Source organism: Coregonus lavaretus (genome assembly GCF_964263955.1).
Source record: "Coregonus lavaretus genome assembly, chromosome: 36".
NCBI lineage: Eukaryota > Metazoa > Chordata > Actinopteri > Salmoniformes > Salmonidae > Coregonus > Coregonus lavaretus.
The window spans coordinates 11,487,439-11,514,222 of NC_140023.1; the positions used below are offsets into that span (position 1 = coordinate 11,487,439).

Sequence of the window (26,784 nt, forward strand, 5' to 3'; positions counted from 1 at the left end):
CAGGGTCTCTGTCTGTGGACAAGCGCTGCTCGGATCTATCAACCGATCGCTCGGCTGTTTTAAACACCGATTTAAATCCCCTCCTCTCATCACCATCCGAAATAAACACGTGGATTGCAAAGGGATCCTTCTCAATACGCACGGCGGAGTCTCGTTTATCCATTGGAAACAACGGAATTCTGACCGTAAATATCGGAATTGTGTTTTTCGAGGGGAAACAACGGTGAAGTGTCCGCATATTTCAACATGAGCGACCTGGAAGAGGACTTTGCCAAGATTTTAATGTTGAAGGAGGACAGGATACGAGACTTGGAGAGGCGTCTGGCAGACAGGGAAGACGAGATCCAAGAATTGAAGAGGAAACTGCACAAATGTCAGTCCGTATTGCCCAGCGCTCAACTTATAGGACCGAGGATCAGGACTCGGGCACAAGGCATCTCGGCGGAGCCTCAAAACTACCAAGACCTTTCGAGACAAGCCTTTCGGAAATATGTCAAGTCCGACTGGTAAGAGAGTTTAAACTGGTTGTTATTGGTGTCGATTTATTGAGGGTTTATATACAGCAAAACAAGTCTGTTTATCCATCGTGTGCAATTGATGGGGTATAGAAAAAATGGAACAAATGTAGCCTAATGGTATGGTTTGCATTTAGACTAGCCTACTTGAAACAGATAGGTAGAGTTGAGTGTGATGTCAGCCCATTGGATGTCAATCATTCACAATCATAACAGGGCTGAGCCCTCCTACTGTGGAGATGGAGACGCGCTTCCATGAATGGGGTAGCGTGAGCGCGTTCATTCTTGGGGCCGATGGCGTAGCTTATGATTGATCCAATCCATCTTTGCATTCCCACCGGAGGTAGAGTGGAGGAAGCGCGATGCATTATTGATTTTAGTAGCTGGATGCTGAGCGCCTGAAATGCACGTCTGAGGATATTTAAAGGGATTGTTCACCCAAATTAAAAAATGACACATCATTTTCCTTACCCTGTAAGCAGTCTATGGACAAGGTATGACAGCAATCCATGCTTTGGTTTAGTGTCCCTGGCATTTAGCATTTAGCATTGGCACAAATCCCATGGGACCGATATTAGCATTTTTCGAAAATCACATTCAAATCATCAATAAGTGTATGGAAAGCCGTTTCAACATACATTCATTTATATTTTTTATATCAATAACTGTATTTTTTATATCAATAAAGGAATTTTCAATATCAATCATTAGAATTTTTGATATCGATAATTGCATTTTTGATATAAATAGATCCCCATAGGATTCAATAGAGACATTTTTTATTGGTAATTTAAATGTTATATCAATAATTAGAAGTTTTGATATAAAAATGTAATTATCGATATCAATAATTTGAATTATTGATATAAAAAATATAATGAAGAGGAGGGTGGAACGAGCACCAAGAGACAGTCTTCACATAAAGTTGCCTTAAAATTAAATAAAAACATATATTATATACACAACCTACTCCACATTTCTAAATTGAAAGAACATTTTCTTCTTAAAAATGTTTTTGCACGGAAATGTCTTGATTACATGTACTGTATGTTGTCACACCCCATAGTTAACATTTGGTGGAAGCACCATTGCCAGCCATTACATTTGTGTATATGTTGTTTTTAATAACCTTTATTTTGACAGGGAAGTCACGCTGAGACCCACCAGAAGACTTTCCGAAAGGTGTTGAGTGATCAGGAATGGTCTAGTAGTCTCAGTCCTGACCTAAATCTGCTTGAAAATCAGTGACAAGCATTGAATATTGCTGTCCATCAATGATTTATATAAAAATTCAATGAATATACAGTACCAGTCAAAAGTTTGGACACACCAACTCATTCCAGGGTTTTTCTTTATTTTGACTATTTATTACATTGTAGAATAATAGTGAAGACATCAAAACTATTTTGACTTCACTTGAAGAAACTTTCAAAGTTCTTGAAATGTTCCGTATTGACTGACCTTCATGTCTTAAAGTAATGATGGACTGTCATTTCTCTTCGCTTATTTCAGCTGTTCTTGCCATAATATGGACTTGGTATTTTACCAAATAGGTTTATCTTCTGTATACCTCCCCTACCTTGTCACAACACAACTGATTCGCTCAAACCCATTAAGAAGGAAATAAATTCCACAAATTAACTTTTAACAAGGCACACCTGTTAATTGAAATACATTCCAGGTGATTACCTAATGAAGCTGGTTGAGAGAATGCCAAGAGTGTGCAAAGCTGTCATCAAGGCAAAGGGTGGCTATTTTGAAGAGCTTCAAATATAAACATATTTTAATTAGTTTAACAATTTTTTGGTTACTACATGATTCCATATGTTTTATTTCATAGTTTTGACGTCTTCACTATTATTCTACAATGTAGAAAATAAAAATAAAAAATAAAAACCTGGAATGAGTAGGTGTGTCCAAACCTTTGACTGGTACTGTATGTTAAAACAGCTTTCCATAATAAGTGACTTTGTTGAGCTTCACAATACATTTTAGATACTTTCGGATGATTTAGACATGAAAAATTATAATATTGGTCCCATGACTTGAATGGGATTTTTGCCACAAAATCTTGAATGTTAGCATTTGGAAACAGTGCCAGGGAAATAAAACCAGTGCATGGATTGCTGTCATACGTTGTCCATAGGCTGCTTACAGGGTAAGGAAACCACTTTCATTTTGTAATTTGGGTGAACTATCCCTTAAATACTCCATTAGAAAACTCTTTGTTTGACAATATGCTATCCTCATCACCTTGCTTTGCGCCTTTGTAGCTTCAGTGTTTGATGTTCTAAATTATTAGGGTTCCTTCTTTGAAGGACCGACTCCCTTGGTCTGGTAACTGACTGTGAAATGTTACATCATGATAGCAAACACAGAGGAAATTAATGGATACAGATATGTTATTTTAGAATGGGATGAATGCCTCTTCTGTAGGCCTAATCAGATTGATTCAATGATATCCGGCCTAATAAGTTACTAAGCATACACTTCAGAGAAAGTATTGATGAAAAGATTTGAATATATTCCTGACAATTTAACAAGGGCAATTCAATAAATAACACCTACATTAGGTTTCTGTTATTCTATAGGCTTCCTCAACAACACAAGCCCATTCATAAAGTCGGCTTCACTGTGGATTTCCCTGTCATTTCCTTTTTACTCTCTGAAGATTTGTTTCTGTGATATTGACACACACAGACACACACACACACACACACACACACATACATCACATTTCCTCAGTACAGTAATAAAAGCTAAGTAGGACAAATGGCTTGTAATAGGGTCGTTCCACTTCAAAAAGCACAAGAAAGAGGATTTCGACACCCACCATCTCAGATTGTCCTGAAATTGCTTCTGTAGTTAGTAACAGATAAAATTAGAATCCATTAAACATTTTGTCGAAATGTAATTTGATCTCTGAGAAGTTAACCTAATTGATTGAGCCCAAACTGGCCATTATAATTTATAGGATTCAGCTAATATTCAATAAATATAGGTCCCAACATCCGATTTGGACCAGACTTCTTCCTACTAATGAGTAAGACATGAGAAATCCAATTTATTTGGGGTCAAAAAGCAAAGAACCGCCCCCCCCCCCCTCTCACAGGCTACAAGTGAAGAAAGACACATCGGGGATGCAACTGCGCCCGTCTTTATCCAATTCTGAGGCGCATATTGAAGATATGTCCACATTTACTTTTTGTCAGCCAACATGATGAGTAGGCCTAATGAACAGCAAAAACACTAGCCTATTTCAATCTACTGTCCCCCATAGCAGAAAAGTTGACCTATTCTGTGCGAGAAATAAATATTCCAAACATAGTCTGGGACAGTTGTGTGATGCGATTGATCCCAAATTAATACAACCACTTGCATCAAAAACCCTTCACATTATAAGCGCAGCAATGCGCACATGGCAGTAGGCTATAAGCGCGAATGTTCCATTAGCGGGAAAACACCATTCTCAAAATTGCCCGCAAATGCGATCATGCATGTAATGCTTTTATTATAAAGGTATATTTTTATGGTGAAAATTATCTTCCCCAAACTTGAAACTCATATGCTGCGTATGTACAGTCTGCCAGTTAGGCTCTAAACCTGTTGTAAAGCGGATTAATGTGCTTCATTTTAAGAAGTTATTTGGCCACTTTAGTTGTGATACAAACCTTATCAAAACATATAGGCCAATGGGCTAGGCTACATGAGGTGTGTGACTATGATTTGAAAAAGTCGCAAAAAAAAGTAATACGCTGTTTCTTGCCGTACTGGACACAAGCTGGGCATCATTCTGAAGTAATAATATATTATTCACAAGTGATAGGCTAATATTGTCACCCATCAGACTATTCTTGATTTAATCTTGTCTTTACATATACAGTGAGGGAAAAAAGTATTTGATCCCCTGCTGATTTTGTACGTTTGCCCACTGACAAAGAAATGATCAGTCTATACTTTTAATGGTAGGTTTATTTGAACAGTGAGAGACAGAATAAAATCCAGGAAAACGCATGTCAAAAATGTTATAAATTGATTTGCATTTTATTGAGGGAAATAAGTATTTGACCCCCTCTCAATCAGAAAGATTTCTGGCTCCCAGGTGTGTTTTATACAGTTAACGAGCTGAGATTAGGAGCACACTCTTAAAGGGAGTGCTCCTAATCTCAGCTTGTTACCTGTATAAAATACACCTGTCCACAGAAGCAATCAATCAATCAGATTCCAAACTCTCCACCATGGCCAAGACCAAAGAGCTCTCCAAGGATGTCAGGGACAAGATTGTACACCTACACAAGGCTGGAATTGGCTACAAGACCATCGCCAAGCAGCTTGGTGAGAAGGTGACAACAGTTGGTGCGATTATTCGCAAATGGAAGAAACACAAAAGAACTGTCAATCTCCCTTGGCCTGGGGCTCCATGCAAGATCTCACTTCGTGGAGTTGCAATGATCATGAGAACGGTGAGGAATCAGCCCAGAACTACACGGGAGGATCTTGTCAATGATCTCAAGGCAGCTGGGACCATAGTCACGAAGAAAACAATTGGTAACACACTACGCCGTGAAGGACTGAAATCCTGCAGCGCCCGCAAGGTCCCCCTGCTCAAGAAAGCACATATACAGGGCCGTCTGAAGTTTTCCAATGAACATCTGACTGATTCAGAGGAGAACTGGGTGAAAGTGTTGTGGTCAGATGAGACCAAAATTGAGCTCTTTGGCATCAACTCAACTCACTGTGTTTGGAGGAGGAGGAATGCTACCTATGACCCCAAGAACACCATCCCCACCGTCAAACATGGAGGTGGAAACATTATGCTTTGGGGGTGTTTTTCTGCTAAGGGGACAGGACAACTTCACCACATCAAAGGGACAATGGACGGGGCCATGTACCGTCAAATCTTGGGTGAGAACCTCCTTCCCTCAGCCAGGGCATTGAAAATGGGTCGTGGATGGGTATTCCAGCATGACAATGACCCAAAACACACGGTCAAGGCAACAAAGGAGTGGCTCAAGAAGAAGCACATTAAGGTCCTGGAATGGCCTAGCCAGTCTCCAGACCTTAATCCCATAGAAAATCTGTGGAGGGAGCTGAAGGTTCGAGTTGCCAAGCGTCAGCCTCGAAACCTTAATGACTTGGAGAAGATCTGCAAAAAGGAGTGGAACAAAATCCCTCCTGAGATGTGTGCAAACCTGGTGGCCAACTACAAGAAACGTCTGACCTCTGTGATTGCCAACAAGGGTTTTGCCACCAAGCACTAAGTCATGTTTTGCAGAGGGGTCAAATACTTATTTCCCTCATTAAAATGCAAATCAATTTATAACATTTTTGACATGCGTTTTTCTGGATTTTGTTGTTGTTATTCTGTCTCTCACTGTTCAAATAAACCTACCATTAAAATTATAGATGATCATGTCTTTGTCAGTGGGCAAACGTACAAAATCAGCAGGGGATCAAATACTTTTTCCCCTCACTGTACTAAATAATATATGTGTGAAATTTGTTTTGATTTAGAATGGACCATTATCATGCACCTGTCTTGAAACAGGGGCAGGGAGAAAAATAAAAGTTATCTACTGTATGTACTTAAATAGCTGTATGCTCTTTTCCTGTGGTTCATTTTCATGCCAGCCAGGTAGACTATATTCCTGTTTTAAAGAGAAGAAATGTGCTTAATAGTAGGAAAGTTGAGAAATAAATATAGTAAACCTAGCCTATAGAAAGCTGGTGGGGTCCTACTGTTTTTAATAGAGGCCATCACTCTGTTTTCTCACGCAATTGCATAGCCTATATAAGTATTGCGCAACATGAGCTCATGGGCTCTCATTAAATGTTTTATTAATTTTTCGATTACATTTGCACGGATGTCAGAGTGATTAGAGGGACAATAGAGTGCTGAGTACCAGGCAGTTAGTTAGTTTGGTAGGCTACTAATGACCATCAGCAGCATCAGAGCTTGGAGAAGCCTAATTATCGTGACTAAACGGTCACATGGAATTTGACTGCCGTAACAGCCCTACCCACACCCCATGCCAATTTCACCCCAACAACCAGTATCAGTTCTCTATGTTTGACATGTAGTATGAAGCTGTGGTTCGGAGTATTGCTTCTTCATACTATGTAATGTATTCCCTGTGAATCTGGTGATGGTTATTTTCCCCTGTTCCCCTGTCCCCTTGCATTATTTACCATCAATTAGTATGAAAGTACTAGATTTTGACCACTAGATGCTGCTGTTCCTGCTATACTGCCACACTATTTTATAAATTTTGCTGGTCTCGTGTTTATTATTTAGATCACAACATTTCCTTTGCAACTTTGGGTAGAAAACCAATAGCTTTTGCTGACAATTCATACCAGTCCTCCATAAAAGCAAATCAGTTTTTCCTTCTCTTAGGCTTAATCTGTGTCCAGGAAATGGCCTTTTCGTGTGTGTTAGATCATTCACGGTGAACAAGCAAACCATTAGGCTACAGCAGTTCTAATGGTTTCAATGTTATGGTCTCTAACGCTCTTCAATGGTAAAAGTCCCAAACACACACTATATTGGGCTGGGTTGGGTTTAAATGTCACTAATCACACTACAGATAGAGCTGCTTTCTAATAATGTTATTGAAAACATAAGATTGCCATGCAATAGTTAATAATTGTATTATTTTATTAGGGTTGTCGCAACATTTTAGCCCCTAGCCCATTTCTCCATCAAAGATTTGTGCTTATAGCAAAAGTCTTCATATGATAATTGCACCATAGGGATAGCCCTCTCAGAGAGATGCTACGTGTTGGACTATTCAAGGAGAGTTGGGGTTGAAGAATTAGGTTGCTAAGAGCAGGACAAACTGAATTGCTTTCATGGAGAACTTACTTGAATTGTAATGATGGCCACACAATTTATTTTCATCATGAGCAAAAGCTATTGGTTTTCTAAACAAAGTTGCAAAGAAAATGTTGTGATCTATCAGATGTTTGTAGTATTTTTTTGACTGCTCTGGGGGTTGATCACTTACATCTCGTGGTCTTGACTTTCAGAGTTGCAGAATTGGTATTGGAAGGTATATACAGTATTTTTGGCTTACAGCTAGCTGGCTGTTTGGATTCAAATAACGCAGCCCCGGCTCTATTGTTTAATCTGTCGGGAAGAATTACAACAAGTACTGCATGCTGTGTCTAGAGGTGGCAGAAGAGGCTCAGCGACTGTTCTTAACCACTGCCAAGATGTGGTGGTTTTTCGCGCGCTTTACTGCAGCTGTGGCATCACCCAGGTGGGTGCCACATGTTAAGCAATAGAGGACAGTACCTATGGAGGAGTGGGTCCTATAGAGGAACTGACTGTTGGAGGAGCAGATGTTGTGCACTGTTTGTCAGACTGTCTTTGTTTCTCTCTGGCTGTACCATCGATGCCCCCTCCGCTGGAGCTACACTGCCTTTCCAATCCAAACTGCCTCAACTCCCAGCCTTTCATCCAAAGCCAAATAGAGACATTCAATCTCCATCTCAACCATTTCAATGTGAATGTGTTGTTTGTTTGTTTCGCTTTTTATGCGCTTTGAGATTATTTTCTGTAATGAAAAGAGCTCAACAAGTTAAATAAATTATTAGTATTATTTTATTATTATTATCTATATAATAAACACAAGAAACCAGCAGAATGGATGAAAGAGTGTGGCAGTATAGCAGGAACAGCTGCATCTAGTGGTCAAAACCTGGTACTTTCACACTAATTTATGGTAAATAATGCAAGCGACTTCAATGACTAATATCTCTGAACAGGGGAAAATATCCGTGTGTGTTTTGACCATTTCATTGGATTTTTCATTTGTTCATTGGTAGGAAGAAGTTTGGTCCAGATCGGATGTTGGGTACTATATTTATTGAATATTATCTGAATGCTATAAATTAAAATGGCCAATTTGGATGCACTTAATTAGCTTAATTTCTAAGAAATCAAATTACATTTCAACAAAATAATGTTTCAGGAATGCGTATCTTACGTGTTTCTAACTACAGAAACGATTTTAGAACAATCTTAGATGGTGGGTGCTATGGCTTGCTGAAATGACATGGAATGACTCAATGCCAACATGATGTGCACAGACTGAAATTACAGAGCCAAATTGTGTTAACATGAGCTAATTTGTGGCTAGATAATTTCCCACTGTCTCTCGTCATGGTTAATTTACATTACTGAAAGTCAAGACTAGATTTGGGTTATTAACTGCCTACAGTTATAATAATATAATAATATGCCATTTAGCAGACGCTTTTATCCAAAGCGACTTACAGTCATGCGTGCATACATTTTTGTGTATGGGTGGTCCCGGGGATCGAACCCACTACCTTGGCGTTACAAGTGCCATGCTCTACCAGCTGAGCTACAGAGGACCACCCATACAATTATCAAATACTAACCACAATGTGGGTCTGGATTAGATTGGAAACAGAACCCACTGTATAAACAATAACAGGCCAAAATAAACTGATTGTCAGGTAACCAGATAAAAGGAATTTACATTTTTACCCAAACAAATTGCTCTGAAAGAACTAAATGACAAGAAGATTACAATAGCGTTAATGAATTATACAGTGCTCTGTCAGGCCATAATGATCCATCTGAAAAAATAAGAATAACATGAATTTAGAAATGTTTAGAAATAATGTTTTCATGACAAATGTATTCAGGCCTTTAGGTCTGCTGGTGTTCCATAGCGAGTCATGGTAAAGCGCAGTGATTTTCAGAAGTTAGGAACTAGTGTCACACGGATGAACAAAATCTTGATTTTTCCACAGTTTGCAAGGCAGCTTGCTCCTGGCAACGTGTCGCTTTAGCATGACGCCATCTGTCGGAAGACAATGTCATTATCCATAAAGAGTAATGCCATTAAAGTGCAAAACAATTCCTTTCAAGTTTTCTGGTATTTGTTCTCTTTCTATTAAGAAGAATATCTTTAGGGCTGCTGCTGTAGTAGTGGTCCAAGGCCACAGGCAGCTGATGAAAAGGATGGCATGTCTGTCGTTATTTAACGGATATGGCTTTGTCTACCTGCTCGTGGCTCTGCTAGGGGTCAGAGACACCGAGACAGAGTGACCTCTATTAGTGTCAGAACCTGGCACCAGCCATCATCGGATTACAGAGCCTGGAGCAATGGATCCTGTTCCTATTGATCGCCATAGGAAAGGGCTGAGCTGGAAGTATAACGAGGTGAAATCTAAAGCCTGTCTCCGACACGGAGTTGGTTTGAAGGGCATAAGGAGGGATGGAGGGAAAGGAGGGGATGAGAGGAGGAAGATCAAAGGGAGAAACACATGTTTAAGGTGTAATGTACATTTGGCCATAAAGTATGTGGCACTTCTAGAAGTAGCCAGAAGGAGTAGGGTCAGGTGTCATTTAGGTTATTATCTACTTATTTGGTTGCTGAAAGTTGACCTATTGACCATCATTGTGGAGTAAAGGTGTACCTAATGCTTCATTGTCAAGTTTCAAGTTTCAAGTTTTAATGTCACATGCACAAGTACAGTGAAATGCCTTTCTTGCAAACTCAAAACCTAACAATGCAATAATCAATAACAATGTATTACTGGAAAAAACACAAAAAATAAGATTAGGATATATGAAATACAAATTAAAGTAAGTAAGCATACTATATACAGGAAATATTTAAAAATTCATATCCAATACCATATTTATATGTGCAGGGATACTGGAGTGATGGAGTTAGATATGTATAGGGGTAAGGGGACTCAATTTCGAGTCTCATAGCAAAGGGTCTGAATACTTATGTAAGTAAGGTATTTCTGTTTTTTATTGTTTTATAAATCTGCCAAAAATTACAACAACCTGTTTTTGCTTTGTCATTATGGGGTATTGTGTGTGGATTGATGAGGGGAACAAATAATTTAATCCGTTTTAGAATAAGGCTGTAACGTAACAAAATGTGGAAAAAGTGAAGGGGTCTGAATACTTTCAGAATGCACTTTATGTGCATATTATGTGTGTCACGGTTTCGGCCGAGGCTGCCTCTCTTCCTTGCTCGGGCAGGCTTCGGCGTTCGTCGTCTCCGGAATACTAGCTGCCACCGTTGCATGTTTCTATGTTCGTTTGCTTTTGTCTGATTGTTGTTACACCTGTTATCGTTTAGTGTAATTAGTGTCCTATAAGTTCTCGTTGTGTTTGTCTAGTGTTGTGTGTTATTGTTTTACTGTCGTGCCGGTAGGCTGTTATTCTACTGTTTGCTCGGTTGAGCTATTTCTCCATATTGTTTGGAGTGTTTTGTCGCACCTGTTAGTGCGCCCGTTATTTTCGCCTACGTGCGGAGTTTTCGCCTCAGGGCATTTATTTGTGATTGTTTTTGTGTGCTTCTACTAAAGTCTGTTGGACTAACGTTCTGCGTCCTGCGCCTGATTCCACCACCACACCCACCTACATCTACCTTGACAATGTGTGAGTGAGAAAATGATGGACTGTTTGTGTGTTGTGTGTGAGTGTGTAGGGCCCTGTGAGTAGAGCATAGAGATAAAAGGTAAATAAATAAAAGCTCAACGAAGATACAAGGTAAACTCAGTCCGTGTTTATTTTGTTAGCTATTTATCAGTCGTATTGCTTGGGGATAGAAGCTGTTCAAGAGCCTGTTGGTGTCAGACTTGATGCACCGGTACCTCTTGACGTGCGGCAGCAGAAAAATGTATATGGCTTGGATGGTTGGACTTTTTAATGATTTTCCCAGGCCTTCTTTTCACACAGCCTGAGATAGAAGTCCTGGATGGCACGGAGCTCGGCCCCAGTAATGTACTGGGCTGTCCACACAACCCTCTGTAGCGCCATGCGATCTAGTGCGGTGCTATTGACATACCAAGCAGTGATGCAGTCAGTCAATATGCTATCAATGGTACAGCTGTAGAACCTTTTCAGGATTTGAGGGTCCATGCCAACCTCCTTAGGGGGAAGAGGCACTGTCGCGCCTTCTTCACGACTGTGCATGTGTGTTTGGACCATTTTAAATCTTTAGTGATTTGGACACCGAGGAACTTGAAGCTGTCTACCTGCTCCACTGCCGCCCCGTCGATTGCATCGTCTATGAATCTGTTGGGGTGGTATGCAATTTTGAGGGGGTCTAGGGTGGCTGGGATGATGGAGTTAATGTGTGCCATAACCAGCCTTTCAAAGCACTTAATGATTACAGAAGTGAGTGCTACAGGGCGGTAGTCATTGTGGCATGAAGCCTGTGGGGATTACAGACTGGGACAAGGAGAGGTTGAAAATTACCGGGAATATGCCTTCCAGCTGTTTTGTGCATGCTCTGAGAATGCGCTCTGGAATACCTTCGGATTAAAGACCTTTCTCATGTCCGCCTCGGAGAGCGAGATCACCCAATCCTCTGGGTCGGTGACAGCCCTCACACCCAGCTCGATGTTGTTGTTGTCAAAGCGTGCATAAAATGCATTGAGTTTGTCCGGTAGAGAGGCATCATTGGGCAGATCATGGTTAGGTCTTCCTTTGTAATCCGTAATTGACTGTAGCCCTTGTCACATGTGGTGGGCGTCGTAGCCTATGTAATATGATTCCACCTTATTCCTATATTGTCCGTTTGCTCGTTTGATGACTCTGCGGAGGTCATAGCGGGACTTCTTGTACTTATTCCTGTCTTCGGCCATAGCATCAGGGTTGTCTACGATAGCTCTGTGTACGGTAGCCCTGTTCTTTAGTTTAGCGCCAACCTCGTGTTAATCCAGGGCTTTTGGTTGGGGAAGCAGCGAACCCTCACCGTGGGCACAACGTCGCCGATGCATTTTCAATGTTATCAGCGGAGTCTCGAAACATATTCCAATCAACGCTAGCAAAGCAGTCCTGTAGAATAACCTCTGATTCTGGTGACCATTTCTCAACGGAGCAAATTGCGGGTACTTCCTGTTTCAGCTTCTGCTTGTAAACAGGAAGCAAGTGTACGTCGTCATGATCTGTCCCGTTGGTAGCAAATCCGCGATCGGAGGTCATCCATCTTATTATCAAGTGACTGTACATTAGCCAGTAGAATGGAGGGAAGAGGTATCCGGTTTTCCCTTCGCTGTCACGTTCGTTGTATAAAGGATCGGACCAAGGTGCAGCGTGGTATGCGTACATAGTCGTTTATTTTAATTAACACCGACAAAATAACAAAATCCAACAGAACGTGAAGTTCAAGAGGCTAAACATCAAACAAGCCAAACAGAAACAAGATCCCACAACTAAGGTAGGCAACATGGCTGCCTAAGTATGATCCCCAATCAGAGACAACGACCGACAGCTGCCTCTGATTGGGAACCACACCCGGCCAACATAGAAATATATAAATTAGATTTCACACCATGACCAACCCAACTAGAGATCTCAATGTCAGGGCGCGACAATCGCCATAATCTCACCAGGATTCCCCCTCTCTTGCCTCTGTAACGCCAGCGTTTCCTCTTGGATAGGCCGAAAATTGGGTTGGAATTACAGAGAGAGCCCAGGGCAGATGAGTCGAAGTAGAAGCCTGAATTGGGGTAAGTAACTGCCAATCTAATGTTCAAGAGTTCTTGTCGGTTGTAAGAAATAATAACGGATACATTTCGTGAAAATAGAGTAAAAATAAACAACAAAATAATCACAAAATAGCAAAGTTGGGTCGGAGCTTGACAAACGGCAGCCTTCCAGTGGATGTAAATAATGCCTAGCGCCAGGAGTTGATGTGATCAGTACCCTACTCCCTACAAATGTAAAAGCATTGGTTTAAAAGGAAGTGTTGGGATGCAGGGCATGTTTTCCTGGTCATATCACTTGGCCAGGAAAAACTCTTGGACCTAGAATGCCTCATACAGTTGTAGGATCTTAATTTGAGCCAGTTTGCTACAGCAGGAAAATAATCCTGCAACAACAGGAAATGTGAATTATTATTTGGATTATAATTATTGGACATTTTTGTAGGGGTTGATACATTTTTCGTAAGGGAAAATCAATTCTGGAATTTCAAAGTGGAAATTACAAACTTCAGAAGCCTTTTCAAACCTCAAATATACTACATGTTTTACATTTCCTGGAAAGTTTCTAGAAATTCTCCTGCAACAGGGGGATCAAATTAAGATCCTGCATCTGTAGGTCTGTAGGTTTGTGTAATGAGGTCTCTAGTAAAGTATTTCGTTTACACTAATACTTGATCTCCTCACGAATGACGTCTGAAGCTAAAAGGGAAACGAGTATAAACTTGGCTCTTAAACTGTTCCTTGCATAAGTGATAAGCATTCTTGTTTTACTATATCATATATTATGTCCGAGTTGTTTAAACTTTGTTGTCCCTAAAGCACCCACTAAAAGGTTCAGGCTCTTGATCTTCAAGCCAACTCTCATCGCCACACTATTACAGCCAATATGATATATCACTGTCACCATATCATAGCCAGTCTTACAGTGCTGTAATAGCATTGTCATAGCACGGTAATAACATGGTAAAAACAGCTGTTGAATTGTTGGGCAGCACAAACTCTTCTATCTAGATCTTTTGAAAACATAGAGAAGGATCCTTCAGACACAGTTTGTGGTGTGTGATCACAGTTTGTGGTCCTCTATAGCTTAGTTGGTAGAGCATGGCGCTTGCAAAGCCAGGATAGTGGGTTTGATTCCCAGGACCACCCGTATGTAAAATGTATGAACGCATGGCTGTAAGCCACTTTGGATAAAAGCGTCTGCTAAACTGCATATATTATTATTATTATTATTAATATTATTAGGATATATATTACAGTTCAGCATGATTAGGGTCCGATAATGGGATTTCTCTAGATCACTGGTTTCTGAGATTCATTGATCAAAAAGTGTGTGTGCATCAGACATTGTATTTAGTCTTCAGATCTTCTCCCCAACTGCTCAGTCACTGGTATCACATACAACCACAAGAGGGCACATTTTATATTTTTTCATGTCATCATACTGTCTGGTGACTGGCCATGGTAGAATGAACAGAGCTACAGCTCTTTCTAACCACAAATAAGATTCTAACCATTAACACCAAACCTCGACCTTAACCCTGACCCTACCTCTAATGTAGGCTACTTGTTGGTCATTAGTGACGATATTACAATGGCGTTTCTGGCATGACCATCTAGTGACTACCGTCCTTTGATTTTACAATATCACACATCACTGCATTTTGATTTAACATAAACCCTCAGCTGCATTGACCTTCATCAGTGATATAACGTCTTCTGGATGAGACCAGTGAGTATAAGGTCTAATGAAGTTCAGTGGATTTCAGATGCATTAATGACATAACACAAGCTGACACCACAGCTCAGAGCGAAGACACTGCAGATTAGATAAGGAACGTGCTGGTCATTACCTCACCAGAGGAATACAGTGACCTCCCACTCAGAAGGTCACCATCATCATCCTCATCATCACCCTTCATCCCTCTGCCTTTATGTGGTGTATTTGAATCCTGTCCTATAGTCTCTAATCCTTGGATTCTGGCTTTTTTACCCCTCGTGCATCAGAAATCTGAATGGACTAAAAAAGGTACACTACATGACCAAAAATATGTGGACACCTGCTCGTCGAACATCTCATTCCAAAATCATGGGCATTAATATGGAGCTCGTCCCACCTTTGCTGCTATAACAGCCTCCACACTTCTGGGAAGGCTTTCCACTAGATGTTGGAACATTGCTGCAGGGATTTGATTCCATTCAGCCACAAGAGCATTACTGAGGTCGGGCACTGATGTTGGGCGATTAGGCCTGGCTCGCAGTCGGCGTTCCAATTAATCCCAAAGGTGTTCGATGGGGTTGAGGTCAGGGATCTGTGGAGGCCAGTCAAGTTCTTCCACACCGATCTCGACAAACCATTTCTGTATGGACCTCACTTTGTGTACAGGGGCATTGTCATGCTGAAACAGGAAAGGGCCTTCCCCAAACTGTTGCCACAAAATTGGAAGCACAGCATCGTCTAGAATGTCATTGTATGCTGTAGCGTTATGATTTCCCTTCACTGGAACTAAGGGGCCTAGCCCGAACCATGAAAAACAGCCCCAGACCATTATTCCTTCTCCACCAAACTTTACATTCGTGCAGGTAGCTTTCTCCTGGCATCCGCCAAACCGAGATTCGTCTGTCGGACTGCCAGATGGTGAAGTGGGATTCATCACTCCAGACAACGCGTTTCCACTGCTCCAGAGTCCAATGGCGGCAAGCTTTACACCACTCCAGCCGATGCTTGGCATTGCAGATGGTGATCTTAGGCTTGTGTGCGGCTGCTCAGCCATGGAAAGCCATTTCGTTAAGCTCCCGACGAACAGTTATTGTGTTGACGTTGCTTCCAGAGGCAGTTTGGAACTGCCTCTGGAAGACAGATGAGTGTTGATGAGTGACAGATGAGTGTTGTAACCGAGGACAGATGATTTTTACGCGCTGCGCTTCAGCACTCGGTGGTCCTATTCTGTGAGCTTGTGTGGCCTAGCACTTCGCGGTTGAGCCGTAGTTGCTCTTAGACATTTCAACTTCACAATAACAGCACTTACAGTTGACCGGGCAGCTCTAGCAGGGCAGAAATTTGACGAACTGACTTGTTGGAAAGGTGGCATCATATGACGGTGCCACGTTGAAAGTCACTGAGCTCTTAAGTAAGGCCGTTCTACTGCCAATGTTTGTCTATGGAGATTTCATGGCTGTGTGCTCGATTTTATACACCTGTCAGTAATGGGTATGGCTGAAATAGCCGAATCCAGTAATTTGAAGGGGTTTCCACATACTTTTGTATATATAGTGTATTAGCATTATTGTAATAACGCTACTTCTTTTGGAGTGGCTGCCGATCCGAGTTCTCTGGAACCCTCTTTCCGACAGCAAACGGTTTGAAGCTTCTGGAATTCTCTACTTTACGCACAGTCTCTGCTCTATTCATTCGGCTGCCCAGAAAACAGGCTACTCTGGTGAATTTCACTGATGAATGGTGCTTGTTTATTAAAGTTAGATCAAAGCTGAATCAATGTGCGCAAGATCATGTAATGATAGTATTCTACACAACAGAACCAAATATAATAGCATATAACGTTACTGTAAGACAAAAAACACCACCTAATTTAAAAACACCAACTAATTTATTATGAGATTTCAGGATGATTGTGCGAATGGTCACATTTTTCTCACATACAGCCAAAACTCAACAGCGCGCGTCACTAAGCAAAATACACTGAGTATACAAAACATTAAGAAAACCTGCTCTTTCCATGACATAGACTTACCAGGTGAATCCAGGTGAAAGCTATGATCCCTTATTAATGTCACTTGTTAATTCAACTTCAATCAGTGTAGATGAAGGGGAGGAGACAGGTTAAAGAAGGATTTTTAAACCTTAAGACAATTGAGACATGGATTGTGTTTGTGTGCCATTCAGAGGGTGAATGGGCAAGACAACATATTTTGCCTTTGAACGGGGTATGGTAGTAGGTGCCAGGCGCACCAGTTTGTGTCAAGAACTGCAATGCTGCTGAGTCTTTCACGCTCAACAGTTTCCCTTGTGTATCAAGAATGGTCCACCACCCATCCAGACACAACTGTGGGAAGCATTAGAGTCAACATTTTACATTTTAGTCATTTAGCAGACGCTCTTATCCAGAGCGACTTACAGTTAGTGATTGCATACATTATTTTATTTTTTCATACTGGCCCCCCGTGGGAATCGAACCCACAACCCTGGCATTGCAAACACCATGCTCTACCAACTGAGCTACATCCCTGCCGGCCATTCCCTCCCCTACCCAGGACGACGCTGGGCCAATTGTGCGCCACCCCATGGGTCTCCCGGTCGCGGCCGGCTACGACAGAGCCTGGATTCGAACCAGGATGTCTAGTGGCACAGCTAGCATTGCGATGCAGTGCCTTAGACCACTGTGCCACTCTGCATTCCTGTGCAACGCTTTCGACACCTTCTATAGTCCATGCCCCGACGAACTGAGGTTGTTCTGAGGGCACAAATACTAATTTTCACAAAGTCTGCTGCCTCAGTTTTTATGATGCCAATTTGCATATACTCCAGAATGTTATAGAAGAGTGATCAGATTAATTGCAAAGTCCCTCTTTGCCATGAAAATGAACTGAATCCCCAAAAAACATTTCCACTGCATTTCAGCCCTGCCACAAAAGGACCAGCTGCCATCATGTCAGTGATTCTCTCGTTAACACAGGTGTGAGTGTTGACGAGGACAAGGCTGGAGATCACTCTGTCATGCTGATTGAATTAGAATAACAGACTGGAAGCTTTCAAAGGAGGGTGGTGCTTGAAATCATTGTTCTTCCTCTGTTAACCATGGTTACCTGCAAGGAAACACGTGCCGTCATCATTGCTTTGCACAAAAAGGGCTTCACAGGCAAGGATATTGCTGCTAGTAAGATTGCACCTAAATCAACCATTTATCGGATCATCAAGAACTTCAAGGAGAGAGGTTCAATTGTTGTGAAGAAGGCTTCAGGGCACCCAAGAAAGTCCAGCAAGCTCCAGGACCGTCTCTTAAAGTTGATTCAGCTGCGGGATCGGGGCACCACCAGTGCAGAGCTTGCTCAGGAATGGCAGCAGGCAGGTGTGAGTGCATCTGCACGCACAGTGAGGCAAAGACTTTTGGAGGATGGCCTGGTGTCAAGAAGGGCAGCGAGGAAGCCACTTCTCTCCAGGAAAAACATTAGGGACAGACTGATATTTTGCAAAAGGTACAGGGATTGGACTGCTGAGGACTGGGGTAAAGTCATTTTCTCTGATAAATCCCCTTTCCGATTGTTTGGAGCATCCGGAAAAAAGCTTGTCCGGAGAAGACAAGGTGAGCGCTACCATCAGTCCTGTGTCATGCCAACAGTAAAGCATCCTGAGACCATTCATGTGTGGGGTTGCTTCTCAGCCAAGGGAGTGGGCTCACTCACAATTTTGCCTAAGAACACAGCCATGAATAAAGAATGGTACCAACAAATCTGACAAAAATATCTAAAAACACTGAAGCAGCAAACTTTGTGAAGACCAATACTTGTGTCGTTCTCAAAACTTTTGACCCATGACTGTACATAACTAAAGAAGATCTAAATACATATTTTTATTTGAGTGTGCAAAGCTGTCATCAAGGCAAACGGTGGCTACTTTGAAGAATTACATTTTACATTTTAGTCATTTAGCAGACGCTCTTATCCAGAGCGACTTACAGGAGCAATTAGGGTTAAGTGCCTTGCTTAAGGGCACATCGACAGATTTTTCACCTAGTCGGCTCGGGGATTAGAACCAGCGACCTTTCGGTTATTTTGATTTGTTTAACACTTTTTTGGTTACAACATGATTCCATATGTGTTATCTCATAGTTTTGATGTCTTCACTATTATTCTACAATGTAGAAAATAGTAAAAATAAAGAAAAACCCTGGAATGAGTAGGCGTGTCCTACCGTTTGACTGGGACTGTATATGATTTTATTAATATTTTGGGGGATTCTGATTTTTCAGGGGGTGCTGCAGCACCCTCAACACACCTATTTCCCCCGGCTATGTATGTATTTCAATGGCAACTCAACCTTAGCCAAAGCCAACGTTGGTTATTGTTATTTCAGGAGTGCCTATGGTATCTGGTCCAGTTGCCCTGTAAGTTTTGTTCTCACAGAATTCACTCACGTGCGCACAGGCTGCATTGTACCTCGGATTCCTGTAGGTGCCCTTCTCGCCTTGCTCTCTCTCAGGCAGAGAGAGAAAGACAAAACTACATTTCCAGACTGCAGTGCTCTCGGGGGTTCACCTTCAGTGTCGCCTCCTCCACTATATTTGCCTATTTAAATATTCAGAACCTGTCGTCAACGGAGAGCAAGCCGTTTGGGAATCAAGGACTGGAGGGAGGATATATGTTTAAAGCTGTTGATGCGCAATACAGTTTTCAGTCAGGAAGAGGAGGAGAAGGAATAGGATACAGTATCGACTGGATAGCTTTGGATAAAGTTTTGTGAAGTTCCCTTTGCGTCTGGGATTAACATGGGTACCTTGCGCGACCTCCAATACGCGCTTCAGGAGAAGATTGAGGAGCTGCGGCAGCGGGACGCACTCATTGACGAGCTAGAACTGGAGCTTGACCAGAAAGATGAACTGATACAAAAACTACAGAACGAACTAGATAAATACCGGTCCGTTATCAAACCGGCCGCCCAACAGGTCGTCAAACAGACCGAGCTGCACGAACACCAGCGAACGAAGAGACAGGCGATATCTGCCGAACCCACCGCATTCGACATCCATGATCTTAGCCATGTCACGCTGCCTTTCTACCCCAAAAGTCCACAGTAGGTGTACAGTTACAACAGGGGTGCCTGTTTCTGCATTACTGTATGATGTTTTGACGTTATGTGATACAGCCCGTGGCTGTGTTTATCCATTGTGCATTAATTCTAAGTGTGCGTATGGCGCATCAGGTGTGAGACCTGTCAGAATCATATTATTGATATTTCAAATCAAGGGTTTCCCGCAGTTAATTATTTTTCTTTCTGCCCTTTGACATTGCGTTGTGTATCAAATGGTATACCTTATTTGACTGTAATGGCTCAGTGAATAAATTCTTTAGAAGCTGAAAGAAGAATGTCAATTAATTAATTAATTTATTTATCCATCCATCCATGAATTATTAAAGATGCACTATGTAGAAATTGCTCAATTTCCTGGTTACTAAAATTCTAATAGTTCGCCTAATTTCAGTTTATGTGACAAAACAAGCAAGAATAGTGTAGAGAACCATTGTACCATCTAAACAGCTGTGAAATATATTTTCCATATCCAACAATATTGTATTTTCAGCTGTTTGAAGCTGGTGTACAAAACCGAAAGTAAAAGAGCAAAAAATATACTTACAAATGGGCTAGCATAGAAATATTGCACATAGAACAGATCTACCGCTTCTTAGACTTGCTTTCAATGAGAATTACAGATCTTTAAGTCAAATTTTGATGTGAATTTTGTGGGTCCCCAAAAAGTTACATATTGCAACTTTAATTCATTATCTCTCTATCTCTCTCTCGCTCACTAACTTGCTCACACACACACCAGCCTGGCAGAGTCAGTCAGTAGGATATATGCAAATGGCTGTGGGTGAGTACATAAACAGGAGAATGACAAAGGGCAGAAAATACCAGCTTCATTACAGCTTTTTTACTGTTGAATAATAAACTCATATAGTTTTCTGTAGATTAATCATGTCTGACACCCAACAGGTGCACTGTAAAGGGGTTACCATGAATTCGACAGTAATTTACAGGCAGCTCGGTGGCAAGTAAAATCCAGTATTTTATATTACAGTACAGCTACTGTAATATAAATATGGTATCAAAGCAAGTTCTGTGTAATGACACACAGAACAATACCGTAACATTGACTGTATTATACTGTAATAAAGCTAATGCTTCCATAATCGGAATGAATGGATGAATTAATTAAATTCATTGAGGGGAGGGGTTTGTATTTCACAATATTTTACTGTAATTACCAGGGATTGGTGCAAGAAGGTTGGTTACTAGGTAAAGTGTTTACACATTACAGCATATTCATGAAGGCATTAAGAAAGGCTTCCAAATTGAAAACAATTACAGGGCAAAACAGACCAAAAGGACATGGGAAAATGCTCAACCATTTAAGGTTCAAGACTAGCTGTCACTCCAATCTGTCCGCTATACATTTTAAATTGATGGGGCACTATAACCACATATAGTGTCTTCAGAAAGTATCCACACCTCTTGACTTTTTCCAAATTTTGTGTCACTCACTGGCTTACACACAATACCCCATAATGTGAAAGTGGAGTTATGTTTTTAGAAATGTTTACTAATTAATAAAAAAAAAGCTGAAATATCTTGAGTCAATAAGTATTCAACCCCTTTGTTATGGCAAGCCTAAATAAGTTCAGGAGTAAAAATGTACTTAACAAGTCACATAATAAGTTGCATGGACTCACTCTATGTGCAATAATAGTGTTTAACATGCTTTTTTTAATGACTACCTCATCTTTGTACCCCACACATACAATTATCTGTAAGGTCACTCAGTCAAACAGTGAATTTAAAACAGATTCAACCACAAAGACTAGGGAGGTTTTCCAATGCCTCGCAAAGAAAGGCAACTATTGGTAGATGTGTACAAATAAAAAAAGCAGACATTGAATATCCCTTTGAGCATGGTGAAGTTATTAATTACACTTTGGATGGAGTATCAATACACCCAGTCACTACAACGATTCAGGCATCCTTCCTAATTCAGTTGCCGGAGAGGAAGGAAACCGCTCAGGGATTTCACCATGAGGCCAATGGTGACGTTAAAACAGTTACAGAGTTTAATGGCTGTGATAGGAGAAAACTGAGGATGGATCTACAACATTGTAGTTACTCCACAATACTAACCTAAATGACAGAGTGAAAAGAAGGATGCCTGTACAGAATAAAAATATTCCAAAACATGCATCCTGTTTACAATAAGGCACTAAAGTAAAACGGCAAACAATGTGGCAAAGAAATTAACTTTATGTCCTCAATACAAAGTGTTATTTTTTGGGCAAATCCAACACAACACGTCACTGAGTACCACTCTTGTAACACTCTGGCTCCACGGACCTTTATTCTTGAGCCAGGGTTGTTCATGTTCATTTGTTTTGGGTGTATTTCTATGTTGGGGTGTCTAGGTTGTGGTATTTCTATGTTGGGTGTTTGTATTCATTGACTCCCAATCGGAGGTAACGAGTGTCAGCTGTTCGGCTCGTTATCTCTGATTGGGAGCCATATTTATGCTGTATGTTTCCTGTGGGGTTTGTGGGTTTTTGTTTCCTTGATGCTGTTAGTTTATTTCAGTATTGGAACTTCACGTATCGTTCTTTGTTGTTTTCTCGTGTTGCACTTTAATTAAATAAAGTCATCATGTTTATCGGAACACGCGCTGCGCTTTGGTCTCATCATTCACACGATCGTGACAGAAAAACCCACCATACCAGGACCAAGCAGCGTGTCCAGGAGCCGAGGGTCTGGACATGGGAGGAGTTATTGGACGGAGAGGATCCTTGGGCACAACCGGAGGAATATCACCGCCCTCGGGAAGAGCTGGAGGCAGCCAAAGCCGAGAGGAGGTGGTACGAGGAGGCAGCGCGAAGGCGAGGCTGGAAGCCCGTGGACGTGAGGCAACCCCAAAAAGTTTTTGGGGGGGGGCACATGGCTTGGGCGGCTGGGCAGCAGGAAGCTGCCACAGGGAGTATAGGTGAGAGGGCTAACGGAGTACGGGAGCCATTGGCGAGAAGAGGCAGGGATGTGTGTGTGGCACGGCGTGAAGGACTGAGGTGTGTTGCCAGTCCGGTCCGGCCCGTTCCTGATCCTCGGTTGAGGCCAGTGGTGTGTGTTCCCGGTATGGACCGGCCTGTTCCTACTCCACGCACCAGGGATACGGTGCGCTTCGCCAGCCCGGCCCGGCCTGTTCCGGCCACTCGCACCAGGGATACGGTGTGCGTCGCCAGCTCAGCCCTGCCTGTTCCTACTCCACGCACCAGGGATACGGTGTGCGTCGCCAGCTCAGCCCTGCCTGTTCCTACTCCACGCACCAGGGATACGGTGCGCTTCGCCAGCCCGGCCCGGCCTGTTCCGGCCACTCGCACCAGGGATACGGTGCGCGTCGCCAGCCCAGCCCGGCCTGTTCCTGCTCTCCGCACTAGGCGTGAGGTGAGTCCCCAGGGTCCAGCATGCCCTGTTCCGGCTCCCCGCACTAGGCGTTATGGGAGTCCCCAGGGTCCAGCATGCCCTGTTCCGACTCCCCGCACTAGCCCTGAGATGCGTGTCCTCAGCCCGGTACCTCCAGTTCCGGCACCACGCATCAGGCCTACGGTGCGTCCCCAGGGCCAAGCATGCCCTGTTGCTTCTCCCCGCACTAGCCCTGTGATGCGTGTCCTCAGCCCGGTACCTCCAGTTCCGGCACCACGCAACAGGCCTACGGTGCGCCTCAGAGGGCCTGAACGGTCCGTCTGCCCAACGGGGCCTGAACTGTCCGTCTGCCCAACGCCGTCTGAACTGCCCGTCTGCCCAACGCCGTCTGAACTGCCCGTCTGCCCAACGGCGCCTGAACTGCCTGTCGGCCCAACGCCGTCTGAACTGTCCGTCTGCCCAACGCCGTCTGAACTACCCGTCTGTACAGAGCCTACAAGGCCGCCCGTCTGCCATGAGCCTTCAGAGCCGTCCGCCAGATCGGAGCCGCTAGAGCTCTCCGCCAGACAGGATCAGCCAGAGCCTTCCGCCAGACAGGATCAGCCAGAGCCTTCCGCCAGACAGGATCAGCCAGAGCCTTCCGCCAGACAGGATCAGCCAGAGCCTTCCGCCAGACAGGAGCAGCCAGAGCCTTCCGCCAGACCGGATCAGCCAGAGCCTTCCGTCAGACCGGATCAGCCAGAGCCTTCCGTCAGACCGGAGCAGCCAGAGCCTTCCGTCAGACCGGATCAGCCAGAGCCTTCCGCCAGACCGGATCAGCCAGAGCCTTCCGCCAGACAGGATCAGCCAGAGCCTTCGGCCAGACAGGATCTGCCAGATCCGTCGGCCAGCCATGAGCAGCCAGATCCGTCGGCCAGCCATGAGCAGCCAGATCCTTCAGCCAGCCATGAGCCGTTCAGCCAGGATCCGCCTGAGCCAGCCAGCCAGGATCCGCCATTCAGTCCGGAGCTGCCACTTAGTCAGGTACTGTTCCTTAGCCTGGTGCTGGTCCTTATCCCGGTGCTGGTCCTTAGCCCGGGGCTGCCCCTTAGCCCGGTGCTGCCCCTTAGCCCGGTGCTGCCCCTTATCCCGGTGCTGGTCCGTAGTCCGGTGCTGCCCCTTAGTCCGGTGCCGCCCCTTAACCCAGTGGGGTGTAGTGGGGGGGTGGTAATGTGTAGGAGGCTAAGTAAGTGGGTAATGACTATGGTGGGGTGGGGACCACGACCTGGGCCAGAGCCGCCACCTGGACAGACGCCCACCCAGACCCTCCCCTAGACTGTTTGCTGGTGCGCCCGGAGGTCGCACCTTTAGGGGGGGGTAATGTAACACTCTGGCTCCACGGACCTTTATTCTTGAGCCAGGGTTGTTCATGTTCATTTGTTTTGGGTGTATTTCTATGTTGGGGTGTCTAGGTTGTGGTATTTCTATGTTGGGTGTTTGTATTCATTGACTCCCAATCGGAGGTAACGAGTGTCAGCTGTTCGGCTCGTTATCTCTGATTGGGAGCCATATTTATGCTGTATGTTTCCTGTGGGGTTTGTGGGTTTTTGTTTCCTTGATGCTGTTAGTTTATTTCAGTATTGGAACTTCACGTATCGTTCTTTGTTGTTTTCTCGTGTTGCACTTTAATTAAATAAAGTCATCATGTTTATCGGAACACGCGCTGCGCTTTGGTCTCATCATTCACACGATCGTGACAACTCTTCACATTTCCAAGCATGGTGGTGGCTGCATCATGTTATGGGTATGCTTGTCATCGGCAAGGACTAGGGATTTTTTTTTTTTTTGATAAAAATAAATGGAATAGAGGTAAGCACATGCAAAATCCTAGAGGAAAACCTGGTTCAGTCTGCTTTTCAACAGACACTGGGAGACAAATTCACCTTTCAGCATTACAATAACCTAAAGCACAAGGCCAAATATTCACTGGAGTTGCTTACCAAGATGATGTTGAATGTTCCTAAATGGCCTAGTTACAGTTTTGACTTAAATCAGCTTGAAAATATATGGCAAGACTTGAAAATGGCTGTCTAGCGATGATCAACAACCAACTTGACAGAGCTTGAAGAATAAAATAAATAAAAACGTGCTAATATTGTACAATCTAAGTGAGCAAAGCTCCTAGAAACTTACCCAGAAAGACTCACAGCTGTAATCGCTGCCAAAAGTGAATCTGACATGTATTGACTCAAAGGTGTGAATACTTATGTAAAAATTTAAAAATAAATATTTCTGTATTTAATTTTCAATACATTTGCAAACATTTCTAAAAACATGTTTTCACTTTGTCATTATGGGGTATTGTGTGTAGATGAGTGAGAAAAATAAATAATTTAATCAATTTTGAATTCAGGCTGTAACACAACAAAATGTGGAATATATCAAAGGATATGAATACTACGGTAGGAGTTAAATTAGTACAGCATTCTCACTCAAGTGTGCAACAAATATAGCCCCTTACAAGGCATGCCTCAAAATATGTTAATGGCCCAGAAACAACAATACCATGCACCAACTAGTTGTCAAAAGGTTTTTGCCGCTCCAAAGACACAGTACGGTACTGTATTCTGTGGGGTGGAATTACAATACCATTTGGGAAATACAGCAATTTTCCCACAATGCACCATCATTTACAGTATGCTGCAGGAAAACGTTTCAGAGTTTTTTACTGTTGATAATACCTAAAATTAGTGTATAAATTACAGTTTTCCGTTTCAGTGTGGGTTGAAATCTAGGATCAGTCAATATGTGTAATATTATTTTTATTTTTTTATTTCACCTTTATTTAACCAGGTAAGCCAGTTGAGAACAAGTTCTCATTTACAACTGCGACCTGGCCAAGATAAAGCAAAGCAGTGCGATAAAAACAACAACACAGAGTTACATATGGGGTAAAACAAAACATAAAGTCAAAAATACAACAGAAAATATATATACAATGTGTGCAAATGTAGCAAGTTATGGAGGTAAGGCAATAAATAGGCTATAGTGCAAAATAATTACAATTAGTATTAACACTGGAATGCTAGATGTGCAAGAGATTATGTGAAAATAGAGATACTGGGGTGCAAAAGAGCAAAATAAATAACAATATAGGGATGAGGTAGTTGGGTGGGCTAATTTTAGATGGGCTGTGTACATGTGCAGTGATCGGTAAGGTGCTCTGACAACTGATGCTTAAAGTTAGTGAGGGAGATAAGAGTCTCCAGCTTCAGAGATTTTTGCAATTTGTTCCAGTCATTGGCAGCAGAGAACTGGAAGGAATGGCGGCCAAAGGAGGTGTTGGCTTTGGGAATGACCAGTGAGATATACCTGCTGGAGCGCAGACTACGGGTGGGTGCTGCTATGGTGACCAATGAGCTAAGATAAGGCGGGGATTTGCCTAGCAGTGATTTATAGATGGCCTGGAGCCAGTGGGTTTGACGACGAACATGTAGTGAGGACCAGCCAACAAGAGCGTACAGGTCACAGTGGTGGGTAGTGTATGGGGCTTTGGAGACAAAACGGATGGCACTGTGATAGACTACATCCAATTTGCTGAGTAGAGTGTTG

General features: G+C 42.8%; 1 protein-coding gene across 3 annotated transcripts in view; it reads left to right on the plus strand.

Moving 5' to 3' along the window:
* Positions 1-246: 246 nt before the first annotated feature.
* Positions 247-26,784, plus strand: part of LOC311111048 (cGMP-dependent protein kinase 1-like) — a gene marked incomplete at both ends in the record, with an annotated part of 156,999 nt that continues 130,461 nt past the window's right edge. The window contains one exon of one of the 3 annotated variants that reach the window (XM_084153743.1): positions 247-506. In XM_084153743.1, coding sequence (XP_084009869.1) covers positions 247-506 — 260 coding nt within the window. Of the gene's footprint in view, positions 507-19,495; positions 19,816-26,784 lie in introns of those variants that run through there. The other 2 variants (XM_084153744.1, XM_084153742.1) reach the window with 2 other exon arrangements.